We start from the raw sequence: 27,214 nt of genomic DNA on the forward strand, positions 1-27,214 counted from the left end.
CTCCTTGCCACAGCAGCTACTGGTACAGTATTTCATAAGATGTAAAAGTGATTGCCTTCCAATCACTGCATATTGTAGGCTTGTTTCAGTGTGTGTGTGTGTGTGTGTGTGTGTGTGTGTGTGTGTGTGTGTGTGTGTGTGTGTGTGTGTGTGTGTGTAGCCCAGTACCTGGTCCAACCAGCCCTGCCAGTGTTCAGTCCCTTGAAAAAAAATGAGAGCACCAGAGATCCATGGCCAGCGCTTACTGTAGCTGTTCTGTGCGTGTGTGTGTGTGTGTGTGTGTGTGTGTGTGTGTGTGTGTGTGTGTGTGTGTGTGTGTGTGTGTGTGTGTGTGGGTGGGTGGGTGGTTGGTTGAGTGGGTGGAGGTTGATACAAGACAAACTGGAGGCACGGTTGCACTCTGACAGGAGCCATCATGGGGAGAGCTCTGATACAAACCACCCTCTTTGCTCTGTTTCTGACTTTGGTGACCTCATTACCAAATAAAGTAAGTTCATAAAAGCTGAGCAACTACACTGTAAATACAGTATTTTACAGGAGAAAGACATCCATGGTAAGAATAATGTAGATTAGCTTTGTGTCAATACAAAGGTTTGCATATAAAACCTTCTGTACAATAAAATGTTAGTTTGCTGCTCATTGCAGGGTGTTGTTTGAGTTGTGACCTTTTAAAAAGAGAAAAAAATTGTGTTTGTGCTTGAAGATGTATTAGTCTGATTGTGAAAACATAATCTAATGTTGAATCTGTTGGTGAATCTTTGCGACAAATAGCAAAGTTCATTATCGATAACTAAATAACTGGTGTAAACATTGTGATGCAGTTGACTGTTGGTTAGAAAACACAAATTTATCACCCAGCTACACTTACAGGTTAGGCCCTTTGGTGGACAAAGGACTGTGCCTAGAGATGATGTAAACGCTATTTAAGCACATGCACAAAGCTATGGGGAAAAAAAACTACCAGTTCTTTCTAGGGTTGGAATTCTATCAACATATGATCTTGGTCAAAAGATCAGTATTCTTTATTTACTACCCTCCTGTATTTTCCTAGGATGACTGGGACATCTACAGCTTTCACATCAACTCCACAGTGATCAGTCGTTATGCTACAACAGTCATCACAAGCCGCGTGGCCAATCGAATGAACGAATCCAAGGAAGTAGAATTCCAAGTGCGGATTCCCAAGAATGCCTTCATCAGTAAATTCAGAATGTGTGTGAAATATTTACATAGGTTTACACGTGAACAATAAAAGAGTAACAAATCAGGGGACAGTCAGGACTGTTGTTCACCATCATTTCTTCAGGTTTATGGACGGCCAGGTGTACGATGGTGTTGTGAAAACCAAGGAACAGGCTCAGCAGCAGTACACTGCAGCTGTATCCCGTGGGCAAAGCGCTGGGCTCGTCAGGTACATGGGCCACTTTACTGCCTACAGGTCCTGTCTGTTACTTGAACCTCTCACAGTGGGGCCTCAGTGTAACATGCAGTAGCACAATCTAAAGAAGAGGGTGAGAACCTGTGCTCCAGTGCTGTGATGGTGCTCTGTATTGCAGCTCTGTAGGGAGGACCCTGGAGGAATTTAAGACGTCAGTGACTGTGGCCGCTCACCAAAAGGTGACCTTTGAACTCACGTATGAGGAACTGCTGAAACGCAGACACGGCAAGTACGAACTGCAAATCCATGCTCGGCCGATGCAGCCTGTCAGCGACTTCAAGGTAGGTCTCATCATGTAGTGGTCATGCAGGGAGGGTTGGGGTCATTACATATTGATTCATGAGTGGTTCTAACGAGTTTTTCTTCCAGGTTGATGTGTACATTGATGAAAAGGCTGGCATCAGTTTCCTGGAGGTTAAAGGTGGACTAAGCACCAAAGCTCTGGCTAATGCCATCACCAAAACACTGACAGACAAACAGGTACAGCAGGAAGTGATGGCAAATCCTTACAGTATATTTATTAGTTTGTTTCATCCAGTTTACTGTGCAGTCAATGCATCATTTTTTTTAATCATGATGTACTGTACTTTTACTGTTGCGTGACATCACTTGAACTATAACTCTACAAACACAAAAACTGTTATTTTTCCTATAGGCCTTAGCAACTCAGGGTGGGAATAACCCCCCTGGGCTGCTACAATATCATAACAGAGATGAAACAGCCTCCAGGTCCAAGCTTCAGTTTGTCCCTTTCAGTTCATGCTGTTTTCTGGGATCCTCTTGTTTGTAGGCATGGGTGTACTTCTACCCAACTGAAAGCCAACAGAAGACATGTGACAGCTGTGGAGAGCAGGGTATGAATGGAGATCTGGTTATTGTTTATGATGTCAACAGGGACATTTCAGTTGGAGACATTAAGGTACATAAAGAAATAGTGCAGTGTTATGTTTATTTAATGCATTATAAAAAACAATAATATATAAAGTATCTAACTAACTACTTATTCACAACAAACTATATATATATATATATATATATATATATATATATATATATATATATATATATATATATATATATATATATATATATATATATTTTTTTTTTTTTTTTTTTTTTTTTTTTTTAAGGCATCAGGTGGATACTTTGTCCACCACTTTGCTCCGTCCAGTCTTCCACGGATAACAAAGAATGTTGTCTTTGTTATTGATCAAAGTGGCTCCATGAGTGGCAGAAAAATACAACAGGTACAGTTTGTTACATACTGTCACTGAGGCACGGCAGGAATTTTAGCTTAGTGAGACGGTTGCAATGAATTTTGTTAAGCACATGAAGAAACAACTATGGGTTTTTAAACCTGAGTTGAAGCCCTGACGTGTGAGTGATTCTTCTTTTCTCAGACCAGGACAGCATTAATCCATATTTTGAACGATCTGAATGAAGATGATTTTTTCGGTCTCATCACTTTTGATGGTGACATTTTTCACTGGAAGAGAGAACTTGTTCAGGCCACCAAGACAAACGTGAACAGTGCCAAGACTTTTGCACAAAATATTCCAGCCAGTGGATGTGAGTGTGTTTCAATAAGTATATATTTAGTATGATGTTAACAAGCAGAACAGCAAAGACTTAATGTTTTTTTTACTTTATTGTAGACACGGACATTAATGCAGCAGTGCTGGAAGGAGCTCGTATTCTGAAGGCACATCCCAGAGAAGGTTCAGCATCGATCCTTATACTTCTGACTGATGGAGACCCCACCTCAGGTTAGGACTAAATACACATATACTATGGTCTCCCTAATGAGACCATAAATAACTTATTTACATGTATTTCATTGGGTTTTTCTTTTAAAGTGCGGTGATTATCAGTTTTGAAATTAAAAAATGTAACATAATCCACATTTCATTCAGAAATTAACGATGAGTTTTAACCCACCAAAATCTACCACTTTGTGACATGATGTGACATTTGTTCACTGTCTTTTTCTGGTGATTGTTTAAATAAACATATTTGTTACTACAGGGGAGAGAAACCTTGAAACAATACAGTCCAATGTCCGAAAGGCCATTGCAGGCAAATTTCCTCTCTACTGTCTTGGTTTTGGTTTTGACGTCAATTTTGAATTCCTTGAGAAAATGTCACTGCAGAACAACGGTGTAGCACGACGGATCTATGAGGACTCTGATGCTGACTTACAGCTGAAGGTATTTAGAAAGACTTGGCTCCTTCATGTTATTATTACTGAGGACTGTTGGACGTGGGGAGAATCAAGATTCCTGCACTGTCCATTCACAGGGTTTCTATGAAGAGGTGGCCACTCCTCTGTTGACCAATGTAACCATGATGTACACAGGAGGCACCAATCTGACCCAGACTCACTTCACACAGTATTATAATGGCTCTGAGATTGTGGTGGCTGGTCAGATCACTGACAATGACATTGAGACCTTCACTCCAGAAGTTATAGCCATTTCAGTAAGAATTCATTTAAGTTGCACACTACGTGTAATAATGTGAAACAGCTTTAATGACATGACTGTGGGCCACAACAGGGAACAGGCAGTGTGAGGTTTTCTGACACTAATCCCACTGTGGAATCGACTGACACAGTGTCTGACAGCCGCCTTCAGAGGGTTTGGGCCTACCTCACAGTCAAACAACTCCTGGACAAGGCGTGAGTGTGCTGTTGGCCATTTTCTTCTGTTGTCTGTAATCAATGAATTATTAAAAGCTGCAGTCCTATATATTTCTCTGTCAGATTTGAAGTTTTAGCTTGTATTGCAGTGTCTTAAAAAATGTTTATTGTATGAAAATATTGTTGCGTGTTAATATTAATAATCATAAATTAGGCTGCAGTTGTCTGGGCCTGAGAAGGATCGAATGAGGGAAGAGGCCTTGAAGCTGTCACTGAAGTACAGCTTTGTGACCTCACTCACATCTATGGTGGTCACCAAGCCTGAGGGAGAAAACTCTGATGTGCTGCATAAACCCAAAGAAGGTGAAAAACCTGCAGCAGTGCAAATGTGAGAAATATTAAGAGAATACAAAATCTAAAAAGTTTATCTTCATCTCTTTTCTTTTAACAGGCCAGGTGCAGCCTAATCCAGGTATTGCATTGCTCTGCTCGAACATCGTAATATAAAACGATGTATTTTATAAATAAATGTATTGACAATTACTGTATTACAAACTGAAAGTCCATTAATCACTTGAAGATGTACTATGAAAAAAGTTTTAATTTGCGAGCAGTTTATTTACCATTAGACTCCAAGACAGTAAAGTCAAACTTTGTCTTAATATAGTGTTATTATTTTTTTCTGTTTTACAGTTGTGACTTCACACATTTTAGGTTTGATAAGTAAACTTTCTTTAATGCTCATATAGTTTCATTTTGAAACAGAACAGATGTGTACAGTACAGTACATGTCCTAAAGGTAACCCCTACTGTCATCCAGTAAAAGCTGAAATTGGCTTAACGCTCTAAAAAGTTGATGTTCATGTGTTTTCTTTTAACAGGCCAGATGCAGCCTAATCCAGGTATTAAATTGCTCTGCTCTAACATGATAATATAAAATTATTTATTATGTATATTATATGTATTTTATATATAAATGTATGCACAAGTCCATTATTGCGAACTGAAAGTCCACTAATCACTTGAAAATGCACGGCTTATTTACAATAAGACTTCAAGACAGTCAAACTTTTTTCTAATTTATTGTTAATAATTTTTCTGTTTTACAGCTGCAACTTCACAGAGTCTCTCTAAACTATAACATTTGGCAAAATTTAGCTAAAAATTGTCTGGACTAAAGCATTTTTAATAAAATATGTTGTTATGGTACTGTAAATAAAAAAGGTACAAACATTTTTTTCATATTGATGTTTTGCAACACAACTGTATGTAGCTCAAAGAAAATTATATGCACTACAATAACATGTTCATGCTCTTTTTTTCCTATCAAATTTTTATCAAATTTCTTTTACAGCATTTAGAATTGTTTTAGCATTTATGTACAATTTTTTTTTTTAGGAATTGTCGCTGGTGCTGGTAGTGCTGGAAAAATAGGTACAGTACTGTTATCTCTTTTAATATTGTTTTTATGTACAGTAACTACACTATATGTCCTAATGTTCCCTAGTGGATACCAACTTAAATGTAGCAAAGACCATATTAAGTCCCTATTCACAAGAACATAACTTAAATCACTAACTGTACGAACAGTCAAGTAAATAAATATATTTCACATTGATGTTTTGCAACACAACTGTATGTCGCTCAGAGAAAATGATATGCCCTACAACAACAAGTTTATGCTCTTTTTTAATTAAATTTCTTATTAAATGTGTAGAACACTACATTTTACAGCCTTTAGAATTGTTTGAGCATTTACCTACAGTATATTTTTTAGGAAAAAGTGTTACTGGTAGTGATGGAAGAAGAGGTAATGTATTTTTTCTTTTAATACTCTTTTTATATACAGTAACTATTTTTATTGGCAGATATCAAGGTACACCATATGTCCTAATGTTTCCTGGTTGATACTGTACCATCTTAAATGCAAAGGCCATATTAAGTCCCTATTTACAAGAACATAACTGAAATCATTAACAGTAACATCAGTACAAATACTGTAGTCAAGATACCTGCACAGGGAGAAAACTCTGATGTGCTGCATAAACCAAAGAAGGTGAAAAACCTGCAGCAGTACAAATGTGAGAAACATTAAGAGAATATAAAATCTAAAAAGTTTATCTTCATCTGTTTTCTTTCAACAGGCAAGAAGCAGCCCATTTCAGGTATTGCATTGCTCTCCTTTTGAAAAGGTAAAAAGTTCCTGTCCAAGTTACCATGTTTCCTGTGTTTTGCTTTTAACAGGAGGGATGCATCACTTTCTAGGTTTGTTACTGAAGCAAATCAAATTGTTATATATGTATAAATACAATTTGTATTAATATATAGTTTATTGTTTTGTTGTTGTTTTTAAATATCATTATGAGTCAGTGTCTACTGTAATGTTTGTTCATGTTTCAGCCCGCAATGACTACAACGATTACGATGACTCGTGTAAGTCTCTCATGTCACATCATTGGCTATGCCATGTCTAGTGCCTTCAGCCATTACCCAGCAGAGCTGTAACAAGTGTTTTCTGGCATTTTGATTTTGTGTTGAGAATTGTTGAAGACCAGTTGATTTAGTCAGACCATTCTTTGGGGTCCACCGTACAATAAGAAATAGCTACATGAAAGTGTTGCATGTGGATCAAACACATTCACTCAATGCCTCTCGCCCAAAGACAGCTGGGATAGGCTCCAGCACCACCTGTGACCCTGCATGGGAATAAGTGCTAGAAGGTGGATGGATGTATATTTAAACGTGTAATTACTTTATATTCCCACCTTTTGTGTCCATGCAGACGAAAGACATACAACAAAACCTAATGACTGATGACAACAATGTTTACATTTCACTTGTTTTCTTACTTTTTATGTGGCTACACTAAGGCTTCCAATAATTACTCCAGTGTTTGAAACTTAGCTAAATGCTGTACTGCTCCAGTACCCCTTTATTTATACAATAGCTGTTCTTTTTGTTTTGTTTTATCTCACAGACATCCACAGATACTCTGTTGCACCAGATTATGGTCTAGGTTGCACAGTAAAATGAAATTAAATTTTACAAATGAAAGGACTTTTAAAAAGGCTCAACATAAATATTTATAAATAAAATATAAATAACTATCAGAATAATGTGTAGAAGTACTGTATAGTACAGTGTCGATGTAAGATATGTGAAAATTGATACCCAGTACTTTTGAATATTTTATGTTGATGTCTACACAGCAACTGCCTTCTTATTTGTTTTGCTTTCTTTTTCTTTTTCATTTTACAGTTCAAATAATCACATGCGGTACGTTAAACAATAAAACCTAATGACTTATTACAACAATGTTAGAAATGTTTTCAATTTTCAACTGTGACTTTCTTCCATTTAGTTGTTTTCTTTCTAGTACACTTTCTGTATCTGTCTGATATGTGGCTACACTAAGGCTTCCATGACTTACTCCAGTGTTTGAAACAAGAAACCACACTTAGCTCAATGCTGTACTGCTCCAGTATCCCTTGAAGTTTTGCTCATTTTCATTTTGTTTTGTTTTTTCCTACAGACTGGACTGACGGTCAAATGAGAATATATTCATCTTCAGGTTGTATAGTACATTAGAATATTTTAGCACATATGCAATTAGAATTTAGCAGCCATGACTTCATCAATGTCTTTAAATAAAATAAGGGTCACAGGGGCCTTTCCCAGTGTCTCTCAGGGACCTGCTTTGAAAACAATTACAATAGGAAGAAAAAACCCACTGAAATGACACATGAGAAGAACTCCAGCACTGCGTGACCCTTAGGAGGATATGAATGAAAGTGCTGTTAAATTTTTTTAAATAATATGCAAAATTATTGATTTGATACTCACATCGTACGGTAACTTTTACAGTACACTGTCAGAATGAGTGAGTGAAAGTTTTTAACTAATTACAATGACCGTCTTCAAGACATTCAACATATCTTTTAGTATCCACCTTCATCCTGACATTCACATTAACTGTTTTGTCTAGTACTGTTAATAGGGAGGATTAAAATAGTAGCAGTAGATACATTCAGGACTTTGTCGTACATTTAAGGAACTGCCATTCTAATTTCTCTTTATACAGATATCACTGCTGGTTCTGCTTCTCCCCATGGCACAGTAGCTACTGGTACAGTATTTCATAACTGTGTGTGTGTGTGTGTGTGTGTGTGTGTGTGTGTGTGTGTGTGTGTGTGTGTGTGTGTGTGTGTGTGTGTGTGTGTGTGTGTGTGTGCGTTCATACACTAGACTATGAATTTCTGTACAAATTAAACTATTAGGGTCACACGGTTCACGTGTTCAATTGCTTTAGATTTGCTCATCCTGACACCCACATTTAGTAGTTTACTAAAAACTAAAGATCCATTGTTTAAGGTTTGAGACGATTCTGATTTTTCTGATTCTTTTCCCCCATTTTGATTGTGATCATTTCATTTTTGCAGCAAACTTTTCTTCACTGCATTTAAAGTATGTGTAATTACGTATTGGAGGGAAGCCAGTGTTGGTCCTCATCAAACAAGTTCATTTTGTACAAAGGTTTTAATCTACTCTGTGTCTATAGTTCCTGTTTTGCACAGGTTTTTGATTAAAACTGAGGATCAGTCTCTTCCACTCTGCTTTGACGTCCCTGGAGACACTCGCCTTAAACTACTTCACCATCCCAGTGAGGGTCAGTAACGTTATTTTACCCATTCTATATCCCAGATGATGCAAGAAACACATACAAGAAAATACAAAAAAGGAAAAGGAAAATTTTTTTTGAAAATTTTGTTTGTATCATATTGTCATATCATTCCCCTGTTTCAAGTGTGCTGCTGATGAACATCTGTTTCCATTTGCACCAGAGCTGTCTGTGATTGGTCTCCTGGATTCACCACCAAATACAGGATTTAAACTAATCGTCATCCACTTAAAGAATAGCCAGGTTGTTGAGCTGTGCCCTGACGGCCTCATTAAGCAACAGGTTCAAGGAGTTATGCATTACACTGGACAGAACCTTGTCTCAACTGAGTGAGTAGAATAAAGAATACCTGTAGTGGTAGTAGATATACTGTGGAAAAGCACCAACTTTACTCACTTTAAGTCTACAACCACCTGCTTTCTCAGTAGTTTGATATGACGTCTGGAAATGTCTGAGAGACAAACATGCTTTAAAACACGCTTTGTATTTTTTTCTTTAGCATAACTGCTATCGGACGAGACAAGGAATTTGATGTTGCCATTAGAGACACTCGCATGGTCGTCTTAATTCATGAGGTGGATGGTAACAAGTTCCTCTGGCCGGTTTTAAGACAGAAACCGTCAGACAACAGTATTGATGGAATTTTAGGTTTGTTTGAATGAATCAGAAAATGAGTCAATGTTTGCATCCATATGAGGTTTGAGAAATAATTAAAATATTCCCTGCTTTTTGTTTTGTGTCCAGCCCTAAAGCCAGCAGCTTATGAGGAGGTGCAGCAAAGTCCCTCCACAAAGCTGAAGATCAGAGATCAGGACATTGCTGTCACCAGGTACAGTTTGGACACTATTTGGTGTAAATTTAAAATTAAGTCTAATTTACAAATACACAATCTTGACCATGTCTGTGGTTCCTTTGCAGATCCAGTGCTGTTGACTACAGTATTTCTGCTGCCCCAACACTGGACTGCTGGTTCATGTCTGCTGAGTCCGCTCTGCAGAGACGCCTGGATGATTTTACTGTTGCAAATTAATCGTCCGGCAGAAACTTTGCCTGAAACTTCCTCACTAGCCCAACAGGGGTCAGTAATTTTCTTTTTAAAGCTTCCATGCTTTTACTCATTATCCAGTCCCATCTCTAGCAACTTATTGTGTAATACTGCATTGCGATGATATGGGTCTGAATTTCTTAGTCCCACAGTAAATCTGTATCTCTGCCCAATGAAGGAAAAACAATTTTGTGGCCCATGGTTGCGATTAGGTTTATTGTACACTTATGAGGGCTTCAAAATAATCAGCATCCTCCTTAAAACTGCCACTGGAGACACACACGATCATCTTAACTGATCAGGTGTATAATAACAAGTTTCTCTGGCTGGTTTTAGGACAGCCCTCAGATAATAGAGTGGATGGAATTTTGGGTAATGTCTACCTGCGCATGAATCAGAAAATGTATTCAGTGATTGCATCACATTTGATGGTTGACAAATGATTAAAATGTGTGTTTTACTTCTTGTCTTCATGTGTGTCCTGTTCTAAATTCTTCATTTTATGAGGACTTCTGTCTTTGACTGTGCTATAATTATTAATACTCTGGTACGCACATACACAGACACACAGCAGGTGACCATGTCTGTGGTTCCTTTGTAGAGCCAGTGCTGTCCATTCCCCCAATACTGGATTGCTGGTTCATCTCTGCAGAGTGTCTTGGTCTCCTGGATCATTTTACTGTTGCGCAACTTTAACTGAGAAATGCAGACTCACTTAACAAGATTTCGATTAGAAGGAAAAAAGCAGTGAAGCACTGAAAGCTAATGAACATTGATCGTCTTAAACTTACATATTTAATTGGCTTTAAAAACTTTAGTGACAAACATGTCAGTGAGATGGGACCCAAAGAAGCAGTAAGTAGACTGTTAATGAGTAAAAAAAGTTTGGGTCAGTGTTTGCTGCATTTGCATGAACAGTACTACAGTTGGAGCTGGTTCCTGTACTGTAGGTTCTGCTTGCTCTGCTTCATTTTCTGTTTATTTAGCAGTTAAAACAACAGCAAAAGCATATTGTAATCTACAAACTAACAAAAGCAAACAGCGTGATGGAAATAGTTTAATCAGAAATGTTACACATTAAATGTTACACTTAAAGGTTGATGTTCAAGTTCACACTCACTTTCACACTCAGACTAAACCTCTGCCCGCCTGTTTTATCTGCCTCATCCATGTACAAAGTCACAGTTGGTTTGAGTTTTTTCTATTCTGAGTAAAACACATTTCCCGGCAGACACAACTTTTGTGTTTATTTCAACATTGTGGTCAAACCAGTCGAGCTGCTGTGTGCGTCACGTCATTGTGTTGTATTCACTTTGTCCTGAGACAAATGGTGCAGGTAACAGCTATGTAGATACCAGCGTGATAACTTGTTTATCTAGTCACGGTTTAAGGAAACTGCAAAAAGAGAAATATTTGCCATGCGACAAAACAAAATCACGAGGTCATCATTGTGTGTAAAGCAGCTCCGTGGAGCTATGGCCTCATAGAGAAAGCAAAGCTGTGGACTTTGATCCAACTAGTTACACTGTAACAAACAATCTAGACGGCAGCGTTCAAGAATGCGCCTGTTTAGACGTGATAAGGAAGAACATTGACATGAATCAGAAGCAGATGAGCAGAGCTAGGAGAGAGGGAGAGAGAGAGGGGGGGGGGGGGGGGGGGGGGGAGAGAGAGAGAGGGAGAGAGAGGGGGAGCGAGAGAGAGAGAGAGGGGGGGCGAGAGAGGGAGAGGGGGAGCGAGAGAGAGAGAGGGGGAGCGAGAGAGAGAGATGGGGGGGGAGAGAGGGACGGGGGAGGGATAGAGAGGAGAGGGAGGGACAAGAGGAGAGTAGGGGGACCGGAATGGAAGAACGGGAGAGGGAGAGTAGCGGGGGGGCGAGAGGAGAGTCGCTCCCCTCTTCGCCTCTCGCGATCGGTTCGGTGGTTTTTCTTGTTTTAGCTCTGTTTTTCCTGCCGCTCTCTTCTAGCGAGCTCTGGTGCTTCTCGTGCTCTCGATGCCTCGAGAGAGAGAGCGAGAGAGAGAGGGACAGAGGGAGAGAGAGAGAGGGACAGGTAATGGGAGGGACTTCTCGGGAATGACGTCTTGACTGGGGCACTTTTCACATGACTCAAGCATTTACAGTGAGCTGTGACAAGGTGTGGACGTCTCACAGGGGAGCATTAAACACAGTAAGTACCGTCGCCCTGTTCATTTCTATGACTTGACCAGTGTCCTGTAGGTTTGATTCAGCTTGAAATGTGATTTAAATTTTACTACTGTACTTGTTTTCAAATTTATTCACAGTTTTGTTGTTAATCAATAAGAAAAGTCTTTAATGTGTCGTTGCCATTAATTAAACAAATTACAGTGGGCTCATGTAAAGCTATTTTAGTATTGTTGTGTCAAGTAAGACGTTGTGCCTTAAGCAAAGAAACTGCTTTTAGAAACAGTAAGAGTGTTCATTCGTGTGTCTCCTCCTCCTCCAGGCTACAGTATGTACAGAGAAGAAATATGAGTAACATCCGCAACTATTCAGTTACAAGAGTGCGTCTCCGTTTGTCATCATGCCAGTTCGGTTTCTACTGAGATACCATCGAGATCGTTGACAATAGAATGTCGAGATGAGGAGAGAGACGCTGGACTTGTTCATCAGGGTTGTGGCGTCGTTGATGGAGCAAAATATGTAGAGAAGAATGCTGCAGCCCTCCAATGTCCTGAAGCAAGATGTCTCCACCAGGATGGTGCGTCTGCTGGCTGCTACTCACTGTACGGCTGTCAGCCTGCGACCTGGAGGTGTATGAGCACGACAACCACGACGTGGTTTGCTCAGAGGTACGCTGGCACCCTGTACTGCATCTCCAACAGTGGGCCTTACAACGTAGAGAGAAATGTCAGGCCTGTTTTAACAGCCAGGCAGACAAAGCTCTATGGAGACGTCCGTTCACTCGCTGCACTGTAACATTTGCACTGTTTTTCAATCAAGTCTTCTTTCTTGAAGGGTCTTTCTGACTGCGTGCTGAAGGATGCGATGCCTCTGGGCGAAGACGTGGAAAGTGCTGTGTATATAAAACACCTCACGCCAAGCGTTAAGCTCTGCTGCAATGACAGTGTGGCGCTGTGTACATTGTGTCTGGTAGTAGACACAAGAGTCTCTGTTGACCTGAGTGACGAAGACGCAGACTACTCAGGAGACGAGGAGACCGAAGACCAAAAAGGTATGAACTCGACATTTCATTTCACCATTAGAAAACAATGGTTGTCTGTAGACAGACAATGCCTGGATGTGAGTAGATGTTGTAAAATGGTTCGTCATTATCATGGTCTTTTAATCTCCTACTGTTCATTTCAACTTGTATGTTGACTCTGCTTCTCAGTGGGCTCTTCTACAGTATTTATATTTCAGTGATGCATGAAAAGCATGTTTGCACACTGTAAACTTGAATTTGAAGCCTATGACATAATGCAATTACTTTTACATCAGTTATATTACTTTACAGTGCATTGTGGGATATTAGGAAATTATTACTGGAACAATATGATTGTGCTTGTGTAAACAGTTGCTGTACACTCGTATGGTTCTGTATCTGAGTCTGGTGAGTTTTTAGGTCCATCTCTGACAACAGCTGTGCTTCTCTCTGCGTTCCAACAGCATCGGTGACGCTGTGTTACAAAATTGCACGTGCCCTGCCCACATGCAAGAAGGTGGAGTTCACTGTCAATCTTACAGCTTTTGCTCAGGACAAACAAACAGAGGTACGGTGGACGTTGTGTGATGTATTAAATGGTGAGATGCTGTGTGATCACTGTGTCTCATGGCTTCTATGTGTCTGTTTGTGTGACACTTCTACAGGTGGTGACTGTGATTATACGGAAACATGAGTTTTCCTATAGTGATACGCTTATGTTTTATCCTTACTCAAATCTCAGTCTCGAGAAAACCGTAAATGTCCCTCATCTCAGTGAAGGTAAGATGTTGTCTGTTGAACATCTTTCTGGCTTTAACGTGTATGTAACAGTGGTTGACACGTGTTTTACTGTGTCCTCAGTGTGTCACCAGGAACCTGTCAAAAACTGTCAGGGTAAATAAAAACCTCCCTGTGTTGGTTGGAAGATTTTACCTCTGGTGGTCAATTCTGTGTTTGTGTTTATTTAAATGTTCTCATTTCAGTGCCCAGTCTCAACACTGTGATCAGCAGCGAAAGCAAAACTGTGGAGTTGAAGTTTCCTGACAGTATTGAGACGCTCCCTTCCGTGTGCATCCAGTATGAAAGGAATGGAGTGTGTCAGGTTAGTGTGAAAGTCTAGCTTTTATTATCATCCACCTGCATTTGCCAATGATGAGTTAATATTATTATTACCTATATAGCAGTGTTTAGGTTTACTGCCACTGTTGCTAAGGTGTAGTGCAATGTGTGCTAAGGTTATTAACAGATCAGATAAAGCCGTAGTCTGTTTCTCTGTGGATCCAGTCTGCGTGCTGATCTAATCTAACTGGCCTCCAGCCAACAGATACAGTACTTATGGGAGTGGGATACATGTTTACTTTGATATCTTCTTCTTAAAATTTACTACAACAATACATGATATTTTAGAAACTAAATGTTTGTGTGTTAAGTTTATTATGAACCTTTACCTACAAAGTAACTGGTAACTACAACTGTCCTTTAAATGAATACAGTAAAATATAGCCTATAGTAGTAGTACTAATATTTCTATGTCTTGGTCCTGTCTAGAAATGGAACAGGAAGAACATTCCTCTCCACTCCGTGGCTCCCTGCACGTGTTTCCAGGTACAAACACTCACATGATGACTTTTGAGTGAACAGTACAATGGTTCACCTTGTCATAATTGACATGTCTGTGGCTTTTCAGGTGTGGTATGAGGATGAAGAAAGGCCTATACGCTCTCTGAGGTGCCCCTTCACAAACAATAGTGAGAATAGTCTCCTTATAGTGTCGCTTTTGGTTTTAAATGGCAAGTTTACCATTAATGTGCTAAGGTTTTTATGTGGCTTCTCCAGATGGTTTCAAAAGGAACATCCACGAAAATGTGTCAGTCTCTATAAGGCAGAGTGTAGTGGGGACCTACAGAACCATGCTGCAGTGGACCGTGTCTGCCCCCTGCAGGCTGGAGGGTGAAGTGTGGCCATGTGAGAAACGGGACAGCTGCAGAGAGCTGCCAGGTTTCAGACAACGGCTTTTAAACAACCACTGGACACAGAACAGTAAAGGACTGTGGGTGAGGAAACGTACAGGATCTTTTTATATCCTTTAAGCATTTTGAGGTTGGACAAATATTTTTTTGCATTGCATATTTTCATTTTCCTTTTCAATCTTGGAAACTAAGATTGTGCTCTTTTCAGGTGAACGAGGACATATTTGATGACATCCCTCTCAGCCATTCTTTATGTATTATGGTAAGTCTTTTTCAATTGTCACTCGGGGTGATACTGTGTAAATCAATATAACTGAATGAATGATGTCATACAGGTGGCAGTAGAAGGACACGAGCTGGGAGAATACTGCTTCAATAACAGTAAGTGTGACCCTTTACATGTCCAGAGACTAAAGGTGTCTGTGAAATAGCTGATCTGTTTCTTGAGCCATTTTTAAATAGGGTTGTGTTTTGTATGTTTTGCAGCTGACAGGCATCGCTGGAATCTCCTATTCGTTGGTGTGGGGCTGCTGGTTTGCTTAACGGGGCTCCTTTTCTACTTCATTCAAGGCGACATCAAAAGTATGTCTACTCCTTTTTTATGGACAGTACTTCTCAGAAAAATCACTTTATTTGAAAAAAAAATCCTATTTGAGAAAATAAATATTGTTTGCACTTAGTAGATTTTTCTTTGTAGTATAAGTCCTTCATGTTGTCATTTTCTGATTTTACAGAATGGGCGTGGAGCTGGAATCACGGTGGATTTGTAAAGCGTGAGTGTTTTCTACTCTTACTAGAAGATACAGACATTTACAGTATAACGAGCAAACCCTGACACTCTAGCTTGTTTTCCTCTCATAGTACCCATGAACAAAAAAGTCCACGTGGTGCTGCTCAGTCCTCCAGATGTGGATGTGGGTGTTTCAGCGTTAGTGAACGGGCTCGGATTGCACCTCCAGAAGCACGGCTTCGGTGTGTCTGTGGAGCAGTGGAGCCGGATGGAGCAGTGTGCTCTGGGGCCTCTGCCCTGGTTGTACTCCCAGCTGAAGCCAAACAGCCGTGTTGTGCTCATACTGACCCCGAAAGCTTTGGAAAAAGCAGGGGAATGGACCCTCAAGGACAAACAGGACGCCGAGGCTAAATGGGGAGACACCGACGTCCCTCAGACATTATCCCCATACTCTGACGTGTTCATGGGCTCCCTGTGCATCATAGAGAAAGAACAGCAGCTGGCCAGAGTTCATCAGCGGTTTCTTTTGGTGAAATTTGACACTCACTCAGGCACTTGTAAGGACTTACCAAAGCTTCTGGAGGGACTACCTGTGTTCGGGTTTCCCTCACAAAACCATGAACTTCTAGCTGAGCTCACTGTGCGACAGACAGAGAGGACATCAGGCGAGAGGACACAAACAAAGGTAGAAATGGAGTGAAGGCCACAGAAGGACAGATGATCCACCGTGTCTTAGAGTGGAGATGAAGATGGAGACACGGCCCTGATTCCTCCTCTAAATGTCACGATGAAAGCTTGTATCGTTCTGTGCACATGGATGAGAAACATCACGCACTTTTAAAGATATTTACATTATATTGTTAATGTGGTGAAGATTGCACACACATAATTGAATATCTTTAAGTAAATATGTGTAGAGTTCATTTCCTGTGACAGCTGGCACTCAGGGATTTCTGTATTACATTTACATAAACAAATGTCACTCTTGCCTTGATTTAGGACATATTTCTGCACTATAATAACAAACACGCTCACTGATATGTTTCAGTGACTTATGAAGATGTTTCACGTGATTTGTTGGCTGTACGGGATTAATTACACAACATCAGTTTCAAAAATAATACAGACCAATTATATCCCTGCATTGGAACTTTGTCCACACTTGTCTATAAATAAATGTGCTTATTTGTGCCATTGCATTTTTAAACTTGTGATTGGTCGTCCTGCGTAGCAGGGCAGTGGATCTGATTGGTGCAACATACAGTAGTAAGTGCTTGCTAAACATACTCGTACCCCCCGAAGGAGCGGTGCTAAATGTCCAAAACATACTCCGCCCGCTCGGCATGTTCGGGTCGACGTGTCTAATCAACATGACGTTCTCTACAAGTGCAGCGAATGACTCGTCTAGATTCACTGGGTTCACACTCTTTAGACTCTATCGGCGTGCGCGAAGGAGGTAAAGAAACACCGTCACAGCTCTGGATTTAAAATTTAAACCGACTTTAAACCTCGTTTTGTAGCAGTAAACGAAGTAAAACGAGAGGTTGTGTAGTTTCCATTAAAGCTTTACAGTTAAGCGTCGCCACAGGCTATAGTCTACTTTACGAGCAGCAATCACAGAAATGTGTAATCAGTATAATAATAAATTATAATAATATATATAAGGAATAAAAGTTATGTACAATAACAGCAGACGTTTTTATTTAAACTCGCAAACTCCAGCCTCGTTAAACAGCTTACAGTATCATTATACTGTTAAACATTCGTCACTAACTTCCAAAGATCACTTGACGTGACCTGGGTGTGATATACTGTATCTTCCTGACCATGCATTAGGTGTGAGGATGCTGCAGAGGAACCTGCTGCACGCTGCTTGGCTGTGTTGTCTCCTCACAGTCCCGACGCACAGCTGTCCAGATAACTGCAGTCACTGTTCAGGCCCAGAAAAGGAGCGTTGTGACGAGTGCAGAGGCGGATGGATGCTCTATAAGAACAGCTGTGTAGGTACTGAGTCCACGTTTGTTTAATGCAATATATTTATATCAAATAAGAATCATTGAATATAGGCTTGGATGTGTTCCACAGATGTTGATGAGTGTGGCACAGAAGTGGTTGACTGTCCTCCCAACAGTTACTGCTTCAATACTGAGGGATCCTTTGAGTGCAGAGGTCAGAGGTTACAGCTACAGTACTGTACATGTTTTCCTACAGACATCACTGTAATTTAGTAAAATCTTCACTGAATCTGATAACTTCCCACTCATGCCTCTGCTTCTCAGACTGTGACTCGGCCTGTGTGGGCTGTATGGGCAGTGGATCAGCACGCTGCCGAAAGTGTGCCTCCGGGTACAGACTGACAGGCTCCAAGTGTTTGGGTAATCACAAATACTCTGCAGCGCAGCAGCAATTCGTTGATGACTCCATACTGTAACATGAGGTGCGTTGTCTCTGCTCAGACGTGGACGAGTGCAGCGACCGGGTTCTTGCCTGTCGTGGCCTAGATGAGCTCTGCACCAACACGGCAGGTTCTTTCCGCTGCGACTGCGCCGAGGGCTTCAGTCGCGAGGACGGCGCTTGTGTGAAGCAGCAGACGCCCAGTGAGAGCTCACCGCGCACGTTGACGCTCGCACCCACACCCAGCTTCTCTGCAGCCACTAACACATCTGTCTCTGTCCCGTGCAGACGTTGAGGAGAAAGGCCTGTTTGACGACATTCGGGATGACGAGGTGGAGGTGCTGCGGCAGATGTTCTTCGGGGTGGTGCTTTGTGCTCTGGGAACGCTGGCTGCCAAGGGAGACTTTGTATACACATCTGTGTTCATGGGGGCATTGGCAGCCATGGCAGGGTACTGGCTTTCTGACAGGGGAGATCACTTGTTAGGCAACTTTCTAAAAGGACGATAATGCTCATTTCCTTTCATATCTGAGGTACGTTAATGATTTAGCAGTTTTTATGGACAGTGTCTCCAAATGTAGCTTGATGAAACACAAATGTTTGTATATCTAGCCTAAATGACTCCAGTATATACGTAATGTAGTATTGGTACTGTATGTACACAAAAACTGAATTTGCACTTATAACAGTGTTTTTTGAATATGAGTTTAAAAGTGATGCCACAGGCAGAGCAGTGAACTGAAACTTTGTACAGACCACAAACAGCGACAGAAAGAAAGTCACCTTTATTTGATGGATATAAACAAGCTGGCCAACACTCAATAGTAATATTCTGATACAGCACATACAATAGCAAACTGGGGCACTGAGGACAGCCTCCTAGGTTTAGAAAACGGAAAACGTTACAGAGTATCCATGCTTCATTCAAAACCTTTACCCAGTCTCGCTTTTTTCGCCTGTTGTAACTTGTTTATTTTTTTTTAAATAGCTTTTCTCTATGCATTTGTAAAAGACACACACATCATCACATCCATACACGTAGACATCCTCAAGAAAAGAATAGATGCAGTTGTACACACACACACACACACACACACACACACACACACACACACACACACACAGGCACGCACGCAAGCACACACACACTTTTTGTCAGTACATTTACACCAGCAAACCCAAAAACATGCTGCACTCTCACAAAACTGCACAGGCTGTCTACTAGGGGGACACAGTAAGTGAGACACACGTCACTCTCCAACACAACATCACACCGTCACAATGCACGATGCAGATGCAAATCATGTATGAGGTGCGACGCTTCATGAGAAATAAGCCCACGTTCACACACGTATTCATTCAGCATGCTGGACACTCACATTAACTTGTTCCTAGGTCTTTACTGTACAGCTCAAAACATTTACTTATACAAATAGTACAGTCTCAAACTGGCATCTTCAACAAGCTGAAACTATAAAAACAAAGTTAAATTAAATATAAAATGAATAATAAATATGTAAACATAACATTTGTTCTGTCAAACAAAATGTTTCTGGCATTGGTCACAGTGATTTGTTTAAGTCAAACCTTTCAGCGAAATACAATAAAAGAAAATAAAACCGGTTTCTGACCTAAAATGAAAGTGTATGTCAGGCTTTTATACTTTTTCGAAGGCCTTTTGAAACTTACTGGAGAACCTACATGCCCTTCAGCTCAAGTCTTTCTACGCAGCTGCTTCTAGGCACAGATGCAGACTTCTCGCCTGCAGCACCAGTCACCAGGATTAGTCTTTAGTCTAAGCCCAGGAAACCAGCCCCAGCCTGTGTCTCCTGAACCTTAGTGGAGAGCTCGCTCTGCATAGAGAACAGGAGATTATCCTTACGTCGTCATTCTCGGTTGGCACATTACGTAAAAATCAGCATGCATGGGCACAATTGAAATGTTCCATGTTTTCCACCATGTAAATCATATATGCTATTTCTCATGGTAGGAGAACCCCCTACTTCAAGTATTCAGTAGATAAAAACCTGAAAATGGAGGATTCATACTCCACCCCCCTGATGGTGAAGTGAGAGGATTTTCGCTCCTCTGTCCGTTTGCATTATCTTTCCTCTTTTTTTTTTTGTCCCATCCAATCCAACACTATTCGTTTATTATTTGTAAACACAAACACTAACGTTTCACACAATCCGTTGATTCTTGGTCAGTGACGGGAGCTGTGAAGGATCGTGTGTTAAGCAGACGTGTAACAGATGATGACATGGATCACCTCGGTTCGGAGGACGGACGCTGGACAATTATATACAACAGTCAACACTTGGCCGCACAAGGGAGACACACAGGCACCATGAGGGGGAAGGAGAGGAAGTGGGCATAGTAACAGTCTAATTCAATTTACTATAACAATATGTATTGTTTTTTTCTAGGTAATCAGCTGTCACAGTCACATACATCACCACTTCTGTTTACAAGACGTCGACAACAACAAACGTGAAAGAAATGCTCGCAACAGAGTCACTCAAACCTCCACTTAAGTGATCGTAGTGATAGTCCTCACTCACAAGTGCAAGTTTCTGACTGCAGAGATCTGCAGTCATAATCTCATTGCTACTGATGTGAGCTGCAAATCCTGTCTCTTGTGTTTGTTTGTTTTTTGTTTTTTTTTGTTCCTAACGTACCACAGGCCAAGTGGTCTTCAACTGAGATGTTTTCACATTTTCTAAAGGAATGTAATCTTTTTCTAGAACTCTAGATATATTTGGATGCACTTCTCAACTTCTTATAAACTAAAGCGCTATTTTTCTAAATCCTGGGCTGTCCTGTAGATCAGACAGGGAATGTTACTTGCTGATGATGAGGGGGGCTTTTCACAATGTACAAATCAGAGGAAAATCACACCACTCAATATTCTAAATAAGACTTCTTTGACCTCCAGCCAGTTAGAAAAATAATCATGAAAAAAAAACATTTAATATCTTGTCAGTTTGAAACTATTTTTTGACCACATATAGACACACTCTATAGATTTCTCTCTATATGTATAATATATGCATATCTATCATATATGTGTACAGTTTTGTGAGGCACAGGCCACCTTGTTGAGAAGGAGAAAACATGTCACTATGTTTAGGGAGGACACGCAGATTACTGCTGGAAGAGAATGAGGAGAGGGGAGCAGGCGTCAGATCGGAGACTGGGTGACCTGCAGTGGAAAACATCTGGTGGACATCTGCCTCCACTTCATAGTATGTTATGTTATCTATAGTAGCAGTTTTTACTGTATACAGAGAAATCACCTCTGTGTGGCTCTCGAAGAGATGCTCACAAAGCCCCTGTGGTCAAATCGTTTGTACAAAGCAGTTTCTTTTACAGATGTTTTTGAAGCCTGTTGCGGGATCAAGTTCCTCAGCAGTAAAAGGACAAAAGATGCTCTTAACCAGGTCTTCTGACACCGTTTAGTTTGAGCACCAGCAGAAGCACCATTAGTAAAAATTCCTGCAACACAGAGGAGGTGCATAGGTGCATAGTCTCAGAGGCTCGACATGATCGGCTTCTCTGACCACTCTCTTGGCCGCTCTGATTGGAAAGTTAATTACAATTTGATTAAAAATATTGTATGAGGATGGAGAAATGAAAATCCATTCGCTCTATGTTAAAATCTGCATAGATTGACTCTTTTTTGACTACTTCTGATTAAAATGAGGTAAGATGAGGAGAAGTGTTAATGGCAACCACAGCTATAAGCCTGGAGGGCCCTGCTCATGCTGCAAACAAGGCTGAATCTCGAACTCTCCCTTTTGCCAGAAGGAGAAATGACAACAAAAAGTTGAAAATCATTTATAACTCTGGTATGTGTGGAGCATGCTACTGAACAGGAAACGCCAGGTCCAAACAGCCCGTTGATATTGGATGGTAACAGAAGAGAAGAGACACACTGAAGGCCGTGGTAGCCGCACGGGGGGGTCAGATGTCACCAGGCGGGTCCGCAGGGCAGTGAGAATCAGGAAACCCAGGTCCTGGGAGCCAATTAGATCCAGAGGAGTCAGTCAGACGCCAAAGACAACCATGATCTTGAACCAGCCACAGGAAGAACAATGGGAGACATAAATACTGAACTGGCAGACTGTCATGATATCCCTGGGAGGATCTGAAGAGGTGGAGCATTCAGCAGGTGACAGACAGGTGAGGTGAGCTCACTGAGACCTCTAATGCAGGGCCGCCACGTCAATCACGTGCGGGAACGCCAGTACCTGACTCAGTTCTATTACTGGGATCCTATGAGGAGAAGGTCGATGGCAGATGCCCCAGTTCACAGAGCAGCGGTCCCAGGTCACCTTCAGAAGAATATAACAAAAAGATGTAAGATGTAAAGTAAGCTGCAGTTTGGAAAAGATTATTTTTTATTGTGCTGTGATACGCGTGGAGGAAAGCTGTGAAAGTACCTGCTCAGCTGCCAGTCTCCCTGCATGACCTGCACACCTGAGTGCAGCCTCCTCTTCCCTGTAAAATAGACAAAGGTGCCATTGCTGAGTACTGAGTGGGCACAGGTTAGAAATGTGTGGTTTAACATCATAGATCGGCTGTGCTCCTCCAGAAGTGACTGAAAAATCTGGACACGCAAAATCAAAAATATCAAAAGACACAGAGGTGTTTGATTGTAAAGTGATAATTTTAAATATATCTTACCCCTAAAAACAACATTATAGCTTTGGTTGTCACAGACAGGATTATGCCCAAATGCCCTCCTCGTCATCCTGCAGCAGAGTGGGCAGGAATGGAAGAGAGGAGACAGATACTAGAGTAAGTGCGTGTGTGATAGAGAGAGGCATGTTTAATAGTAAAAGTATGATAAGTGTCAAATGATTTTACAGCTTTGAGTTGTGGGAATTTCAATCAGAAAAAATAAAAATGAAAATGTAACTCAAACTTCCAATATCGACTCTACTTAAGTTTGGTGAGATGCTAAGTCACACTAATGACACATCCCCATCCTCAGAACCTCAAAATCAGGTTGTACAGTTAAATTAAATGTTTTCTCATTTTACTACATTTTACTGCTGGCATCACATCACTGTTCAGTAACAATCATTCAGAAAGTAGCTGTAAATGTCAACAGTCCTGACGTTCCTGCTTAGTTAGTGGGAACTTCATGACATAGGTGATCTAACCTGGTCTGGAGAGGGCCGGTGACCAGCATGTGGGGGCCCTCGCAGTGGTCCTCCACGATGATGGGGAGATGGGTGACGGGGATGCTGGACGTGGTGTGGGTGCTGCGGATGCTGGGGGTGCTGAGGATGTGGGTGCTGGGGGTGTGGCCCTTGTTGGGGGGTGCCGTGCGGGTGCTGGGGGTGAGGGTGCTGTGATGGGGGATGCCCATGTGGATGCTGTGTAGGGTGCGGGGAGTGCTGAGGGTGCTGTTGGTGGGGGTGCTGGGGCTGTGGGGGGCGCGGGTGCTGCTGGAGCTGCGGCGGCGCTTGGGGATGCTGGGGGTGTGGCTGCGGATGCTGTGGGTGGGGAGAGTGCGGGTACTGTGGCTGCGGCTGCTGGGGGTGCGGGTGCTGCGGGGGGGCCTGTGGGTGCTGCGGGTGCTGAGGATGCTGTGGATGTGGGGCGTGTGGATACGGGGTCTGCTGAGAGTGCGGCGGGTGCGGGTACTGGGGCTGGGGTTGGGGCTGAGCGTGCGGGGGCTGAGGCTGGGGGTGGTGGGGACCGTGCGGATGATATTGCTCATCTTCATAGTTGTCGGCTATCAGCTTCATCCTGCTTTGTGTCTGTAGGAGGAGTCAACTGGTTAATGACTGAGGATCACAATCAGGGTGAACATGAACTTGAGTGACATCTCCAACAAGCGTTGCAAACTATCAATATTAGTGTAGTATAATCTATGTACTGCACAGTATGTGCTTGGAGGTGAGAAAAATCTCTTCTCATTCTGAATTATGTTGCCGTGGCAACCAGCTACTGTCCAAAAAGAGATTTCCAGTACTGACATGTTGTTTGAGCTGGTGCATCAGTTTGTCCCGCTCCCTCTTGAGGGCCAGCACTTCCTCCTGGGTTTTCTTCTTATTGGAGGCAGACAGTTCCAGCAGTGCGATATTAGCATCTTTCTCGCTGATGGCTGCCAGCAGAGCTTGTTGTCTGAAGGGAAATGGAACATAATTACAGCATCAGCGCTTCCACCTACAGCATCTTCCATGAAAAAGAAAAAAAATATTACATTAATTAAATAGACTACGTTTGTGTTGAGATGGATGTTACCACGATTTAACCTGATTTTCTAAACCAAATGCATCCAGTAAACCTCTAACCTGTCCTCTGAGATGTTCACTACAGTAACATCTAACTGGCTTGTTCTTTGCATAGCATTTTGGTGAAAACTGAGAAGCTCCAGGACACTAACTTCATCTCCAGGATCTCCTCCAGCTGTTTCCTGCGCTCTTGCCTCATGTTGGTCAGGTGGGTGTCTCTCTCCTGCAGCGACTGCTGTGTGGAGGACAGACGCTGCTTGGTGGCATCCAGCTCCTGCCTCGTCCTCTCCAATGTGTTCATCAGTTCCTCCAACTGGGAGAAGAAAATATGAGGATGTTTAAGACATACATTGAACCTTAAAATGCACTCATTGGTAGTATATTGATACAAGTAAGTGCACACCTTTAGGTGGTGGCCACTGTCCAAAGAGCTGTCCTTTCGAGGGTCCAAGACTTTCTTGTCTCCTTGTGGTCCCAGTTTGATGTTTGGACCCTTTTTAGTTTGGTCTTTGCCTCCTTGCCTGTAAAACCACAAACATTTAGTTCATGTATTTGAATCAGACAGGTAGAAGACGTACGCACAGACATGTCAGGTGCATTTTGAAACTATTCTTTCAAAACAGCACCAGTCTTAAGATCACCAGGAGAGCAACAGGGTATGAGCATCACAGGTGAAGCTTCATGTTAACATGACGTTACTGAGGTGATGCACATGTTTGAGCCCCAGAGTTAACACTGGGATGAGTAGAGGTGGGGGACAGGAGCAGGGCAGTAACTTACCTGGGAGCTAAACTGCAGATGGGGAAAAGGTAGAAGTAAAGGGAAGATTGGACAAGTGGTGGATTGGAAACAGAAAAAAGAACACGGACAAGAAAAAAAGCAAAAAACAAGAGACATTAGAGACAGAACATAAAAAACAATCTCAAGAAAAATATACAAAGGACCCAGAGGACTTCAATGTCAAACAACATGGGAGGTCCTGATGGCACCTGTGACAGCAGCTGCTCTGCTGCCTGACACAGCTAATGCAGGATGCACCTTCACTGAAACCATAGAGCCATGTGCATCTGCTGCCAGGCCTGGTTGTGGCAGACATGCAGTTAGTCAGGCAAAAAAACAGCCGGGCAAATAAAGAAGAGGGGAGCGGAAAGGGACAAAAGCCAACCGTTGTTTGACCGAGTGGACGAGAAGGAGTGAGCTAGTGGGAGAATCAGTTGTGGATGCAGGGCTTGGGTAAAACGGAGGAGATTCAACTGAACCGGCACACCCCTGGACCGAGGGTTCAGTCCACACCCTACCTACTACAGCACCTCACTCACTGAGCACGTGTAGACCTGGAGCACAGCAGCTCAATTCATGCAGGCCACTAGGCAGATCATTTCCCTTAGTGTCTGGTAGAGCAAGCTAGGCAGGGCGGGTCAGGGGGGTACGGGGTGGGCAGGAGAGCAGGGGGGGGGCAACGAGAGAGTCTGCTTAAGGGACTGTTGGGGAATGGTACCGGGGTGACGTTAGGGCATGAGGCGACTGAGAGTTACAGACGAGAAGGGTAGGACAAGGTGGGGGGGCAGATGGGTGGTTGGAATGAGCAGGGGAAGCGTGCTCATGGCGGGAGAAGGCCTCAGCTCTAGGGTCACGGAGCATAAAGGTACTGTATAAGAACCAGCCAAAGCAACCACCACGCACACACACAAAAGGAAGTAAGCAAGTATGATGTGTGTGTGTGTGTGTGTGTGTGTGTGTGTGTGTGTGTGTGTGTGTGTGTGTGTGTGTGTGTGTGTGTGTGTGTGTGTGTGTGTGTGTGTGTGTGTGTGTGTGTGTGTGTGTGTGTAGGTAGACAGAGGGAGGTACATTAAAAGCATGTGCAGCATATAAACTAAAAGTGACAGTGGAATAAAAAGAAACTGGGAAATCACACCAAGTTCTGCATACAACACTGTACAGTAACTACTAAAATTGCAATATATAGTATTTAAAATGCAAATACACCATAAGTATTAAAAATAAGATTTAATTTCAGCTGCAAAATTGTAAATTTGGATGCACGTTGGCTGAATCTTGGTGTGATTGGGTCATGCAGCAATGGTCACTGTTCCAGGATTCAACTCTACATCACAGAATATATGCAAAGACATATATTTCAGTATTTATGATCAGTTGATTAAATATTAGGCAGTACAAATGTTAAATGTTAAGGCCTCTGCAGAATATTACTGTATGTTAAATAAAACATCATGGGCTCTTGTGATTTGTAATACAGCTGACTTAAATACCCATTCAGTCATCAGTGAGGGCTGTTAATGCAGGTTGTCACATGCAGCTTGAATAAACAAATCATGACGCACAAACTCTCTCTCTTTCTTCTCACACACGCACTCACTCGCATGCTGACACAGACTCATCTGAAGCCTTTGTTGGCGGATGCACATTCTGTTAACCACTAATCAAACACATGCTAAAGGAAACAAAGCAAGCGTGAATCCAGGGATCTTTGCATCATGTGCACAACTCCAGTAATTGGATTTTGATGAACAGATTCAAAGATCTGTGAATCCTTCAAACAGCAGGCACACCCAGGCACACAGGCGATGCAGATGCAGTTGCGGCAGTTGCAGTCGGAGACTTAAACCCCGCAGCCGAGCTGAAGTGCCAGGGCAGAGCACTCACTTTCCCAGGAAATCCCACACCATGCCCCCAATCTGCTGGGGAGCAGCGGACACAGAAGGGAGCGGGTCAGGGGGAGCTCTGCCACCGGGACGTGGGGTGGGGCGGGGGGCAGAGGGAGGGGGACTGGTGTGGGGAGGACACAGCAGAGAAAGAATTGCGAGGGAGATGGGGAAGATCAGAATTGGATTCGAGAGGGGGGGGGGGGTTTAAGGCCGAGGTTAAAGGTGATCGATGGCAGGGGGTAA

At 42.1% G+C, this 27,214-nt stretch overlaps 4 protein-coding genes across 9 annotated transcripts in view; 3 read left to right on the forward strand and 1 right to left on the reverse strand.

Moving 5' to 3' along the window:
- Positions 1-369: 369 nt before the first annotated feature.
- On the forward strand, positions 370-10,270 carry LOC114855149 (inter-alpha-trypsin inhibitor heavy chain H4-like). Its single transcript, XM_029150045.3, has 28 exons — positions 370-487; positions 1,052-1,212; positions 1,307-1,411; positions 1,557-1,719; positions 1,808-1,918; positions 2,229-2,357; positions 2,569-2,685; positions 2,839-3,007; positions 3,094-3,204; positions 3,464-3,645; positions 3,737-3,916; positions 3,994-4,115; positions 4,291-4,439; positions 4,528-4,548; positions 4,958-4,978; positions 5,475-5,510; positions 5,854-5,886; positions 6,221-6,241; positions 6,321-6,341; positions 6,477-6,509; positions 7,335-7,352; positions 7,609-7,647; positions 8,158-8,202; positions 8,635-8,742; positions 8,918-9,083; positions 9,254-9,402; positions 9,499-9,583; positions 9,673-10,270. The coding sequence occupies exons 1-28, from the start codon at positions 416-418 to the stop codon at positions 9,782-9,784; spliced, it is 2,679 nt and encodes an 892-aa protein (XP_029005878.1). The 5' UTR covers positions 370-415; the 3' UTR covers positions 9,785-10,270.
- A 1,548-nt stretch (positions 10,271-11,818) lies between these two features.
- Positions 11,819-16,862, forward strand: il17rc (interleukin 17 receptor C). Of its 2 annotated transcripts, none has more exons than XM_055508706.1 (15): positions 11,819-11,967; positions 12,265-12,610; positions 12,777-12,993; positions 13,428-13,531; positions 13,629-13,743; positions 13,825-13,857; positions 13,947-14,065; positions 14,512-14,568; positions 14,651-14,711; positions 14,779-15,017; positions 15,142-15,195; positions 15,269-15,314; positions 15,420-15,515; positions 15,668-15,706; positions 15,795-16,862. In XM_055508706.1, exons 2-15 carry the CDS (start codon positions 12,503-12,505, stop codon positions 16,361-16,363), a joined length of 1,857 nt encoding a protein of 618 aa, XP_055364681.1. In that variant the 5' UTR covers positions 11,819-11,967; positions 12,265-12,502; the 3' UTR covers positions 16,364-16,862. The 2 variants fall into 2 exon arrangements, with proteins under 2 accessions (XP_055364681.1, XP_029005799.1); XM_029149966.3 differs by having other exon boundaries at positions 14,800-15,017.
- A 143-nt stretch (positions 16,863-17,005) lies between these two features.
- Positions 17,006-18,785, forward strand: LOC114855129 (protein disulfide isomerase Creld1). Its single transcript, XM_029149967.3, has 6 exons — positions 17,006-17,119; positions 17,500-17,667; positions 17,749-17,832; positions 17,943-18,038; positions 18,120-18,260; positions 18,346-18,785. The coding sequence occupies exons 1-6, from the start codon at positions 17,059-17,061 to the stop codon at positions 18,564-18,566; spliced, it is 771 nt and encodes a 256-aa protein (XP_029005800.1). The 5' UTR covers positions 17,006-17,058; the 3' UTR covers positions 18,567-18,785.
- Positions 18,786-18,823: 38 nt separating this feature from the next.
- erc2 (ELKS/RAB6-interacting/CAST family member 2) overlaps positions 18,824-27,214 on the reverse strand; it is a 28,925-nt gene continuing 20,534 nt past the window's right edge. For 4 of the 5 annotated variants that reach the window (XM_029149963.3, XM_029149965.3, XM_029149964.3 and 1 more), the window contains 8 exons: positions 25,086-25,097; positions 24,709-24,826; positions 24,458-24,618; positions 24,048-24,195; positions 23,226-23,828; positions 22,744-22,811; positions 22,500-22,557; positions 18,824-22,391 (listed from right to left, as the gene is read on the reverse strand). In XM_029149963.3, coding sequence (XP_029005796.1) covers positions 22,785-22,811; positions 23,226-23,828; positions 24,048-24,195; positions 24,458-24,618; positions 24,709-24,826; positions 25,086-25,097 — 1,069 coding nt within the window. In that variant the 3' untranslated portion in view covers positions 18,824-22,391; positions 22,500-22,557; positions 22,744-22,784. The remainder of the gene's footprint in view (positions 22,392-22,499; positions 22,558-22,743; positions 22,812-23,225; positions 23,829-24,047; positions 24,196-24,457; positions 24,619-24,708; positions 24,827-25,085; positions 25,098-27,214) is intronic. The other variant, XM_029149962.3, reaches the window with a different exon arrangement.

This window comes from Betta splendens, chromosome 5 (genome assembly GCF_900634795.4).
Source record: "Betta splendens chromosome 5, fBetSpl5.4, whole genome shotgun sequence".
Taxonomy (NCBI): domain Eukaryota; kingdom Metazoa; phylum Chordata; class Actinopteri; order Anabantiformes; family Osphronemidae; genus Betta; species Betta splendens.

Excerpts from the sequence above, each read along its gene's own strand:
- LOC114855149 (XM_029150045.3), top strand. The coding sequence starts at position 416 with ATGGGGAGAGCTCTGATACAAACCACCCTCTTTGCTCTGTTTCTGACT. Across the intron at positions 2,686-2,838 it reads GTGGCAGAAAAATACAACAG|ACCAGGACAGCATTAATCCA; the intron begins GTACAGTTTGTT and ends TTCTTTTCTCAG. Across the intron at positions 9,584-9,672 it reads CAGGACATTGCTGTCACCAG|ATCCAGTGCTGTTGACTACA; the intron begins GTACAGTTTGGA and ends GTTCCTTTGCAG.
- il17rc (XM_055508706.1), top strand. The coding sequence starts at position 12,503 with ATGTCTCCACCAGGATGGTGCGTCTGCTGGCTGCTACTCACTGTACGG. Across the intron at positions 12,611-12,776 it reads ACGACGTGGTTTGCTCAGAG|GGTCTTTCTGACTGCGTGCT; the intron begins GTACGCTGGCAC and ends TCTTTCTTGAAG. Across the intron at positions 12,994-13,427 it reads GGAGACCGAAGACCAAAAAG|CATCGGTGACGCTGTGTTAC; the intron begins GTATGAACTCGA and ends GCGTTCCAACAG.
- LOC114855129 (XM_029149967.3), top strand. The coding sequence starts at position 17,059 with ATGACTCGTCTAGATTCACTGGGTTCACACTCTTTAGACTCTATCGGC. Across the intron at positions 17,120-17,499 it reads TATCGGCGTGCGCGAAGGAG|GTGTGAGGATGCTGCAGAGG; the intron begins GTAAAGAAACAC and ends ACCATGCATTAG. Across the intron at positions 18,039-18,119 it reads GACAGGCTCCAAGTGTTTGG|ACGTGGACGAGTGCAGCGAC; the intron begins GTAATCACAAAT and ends GTCTCTGCTCAG.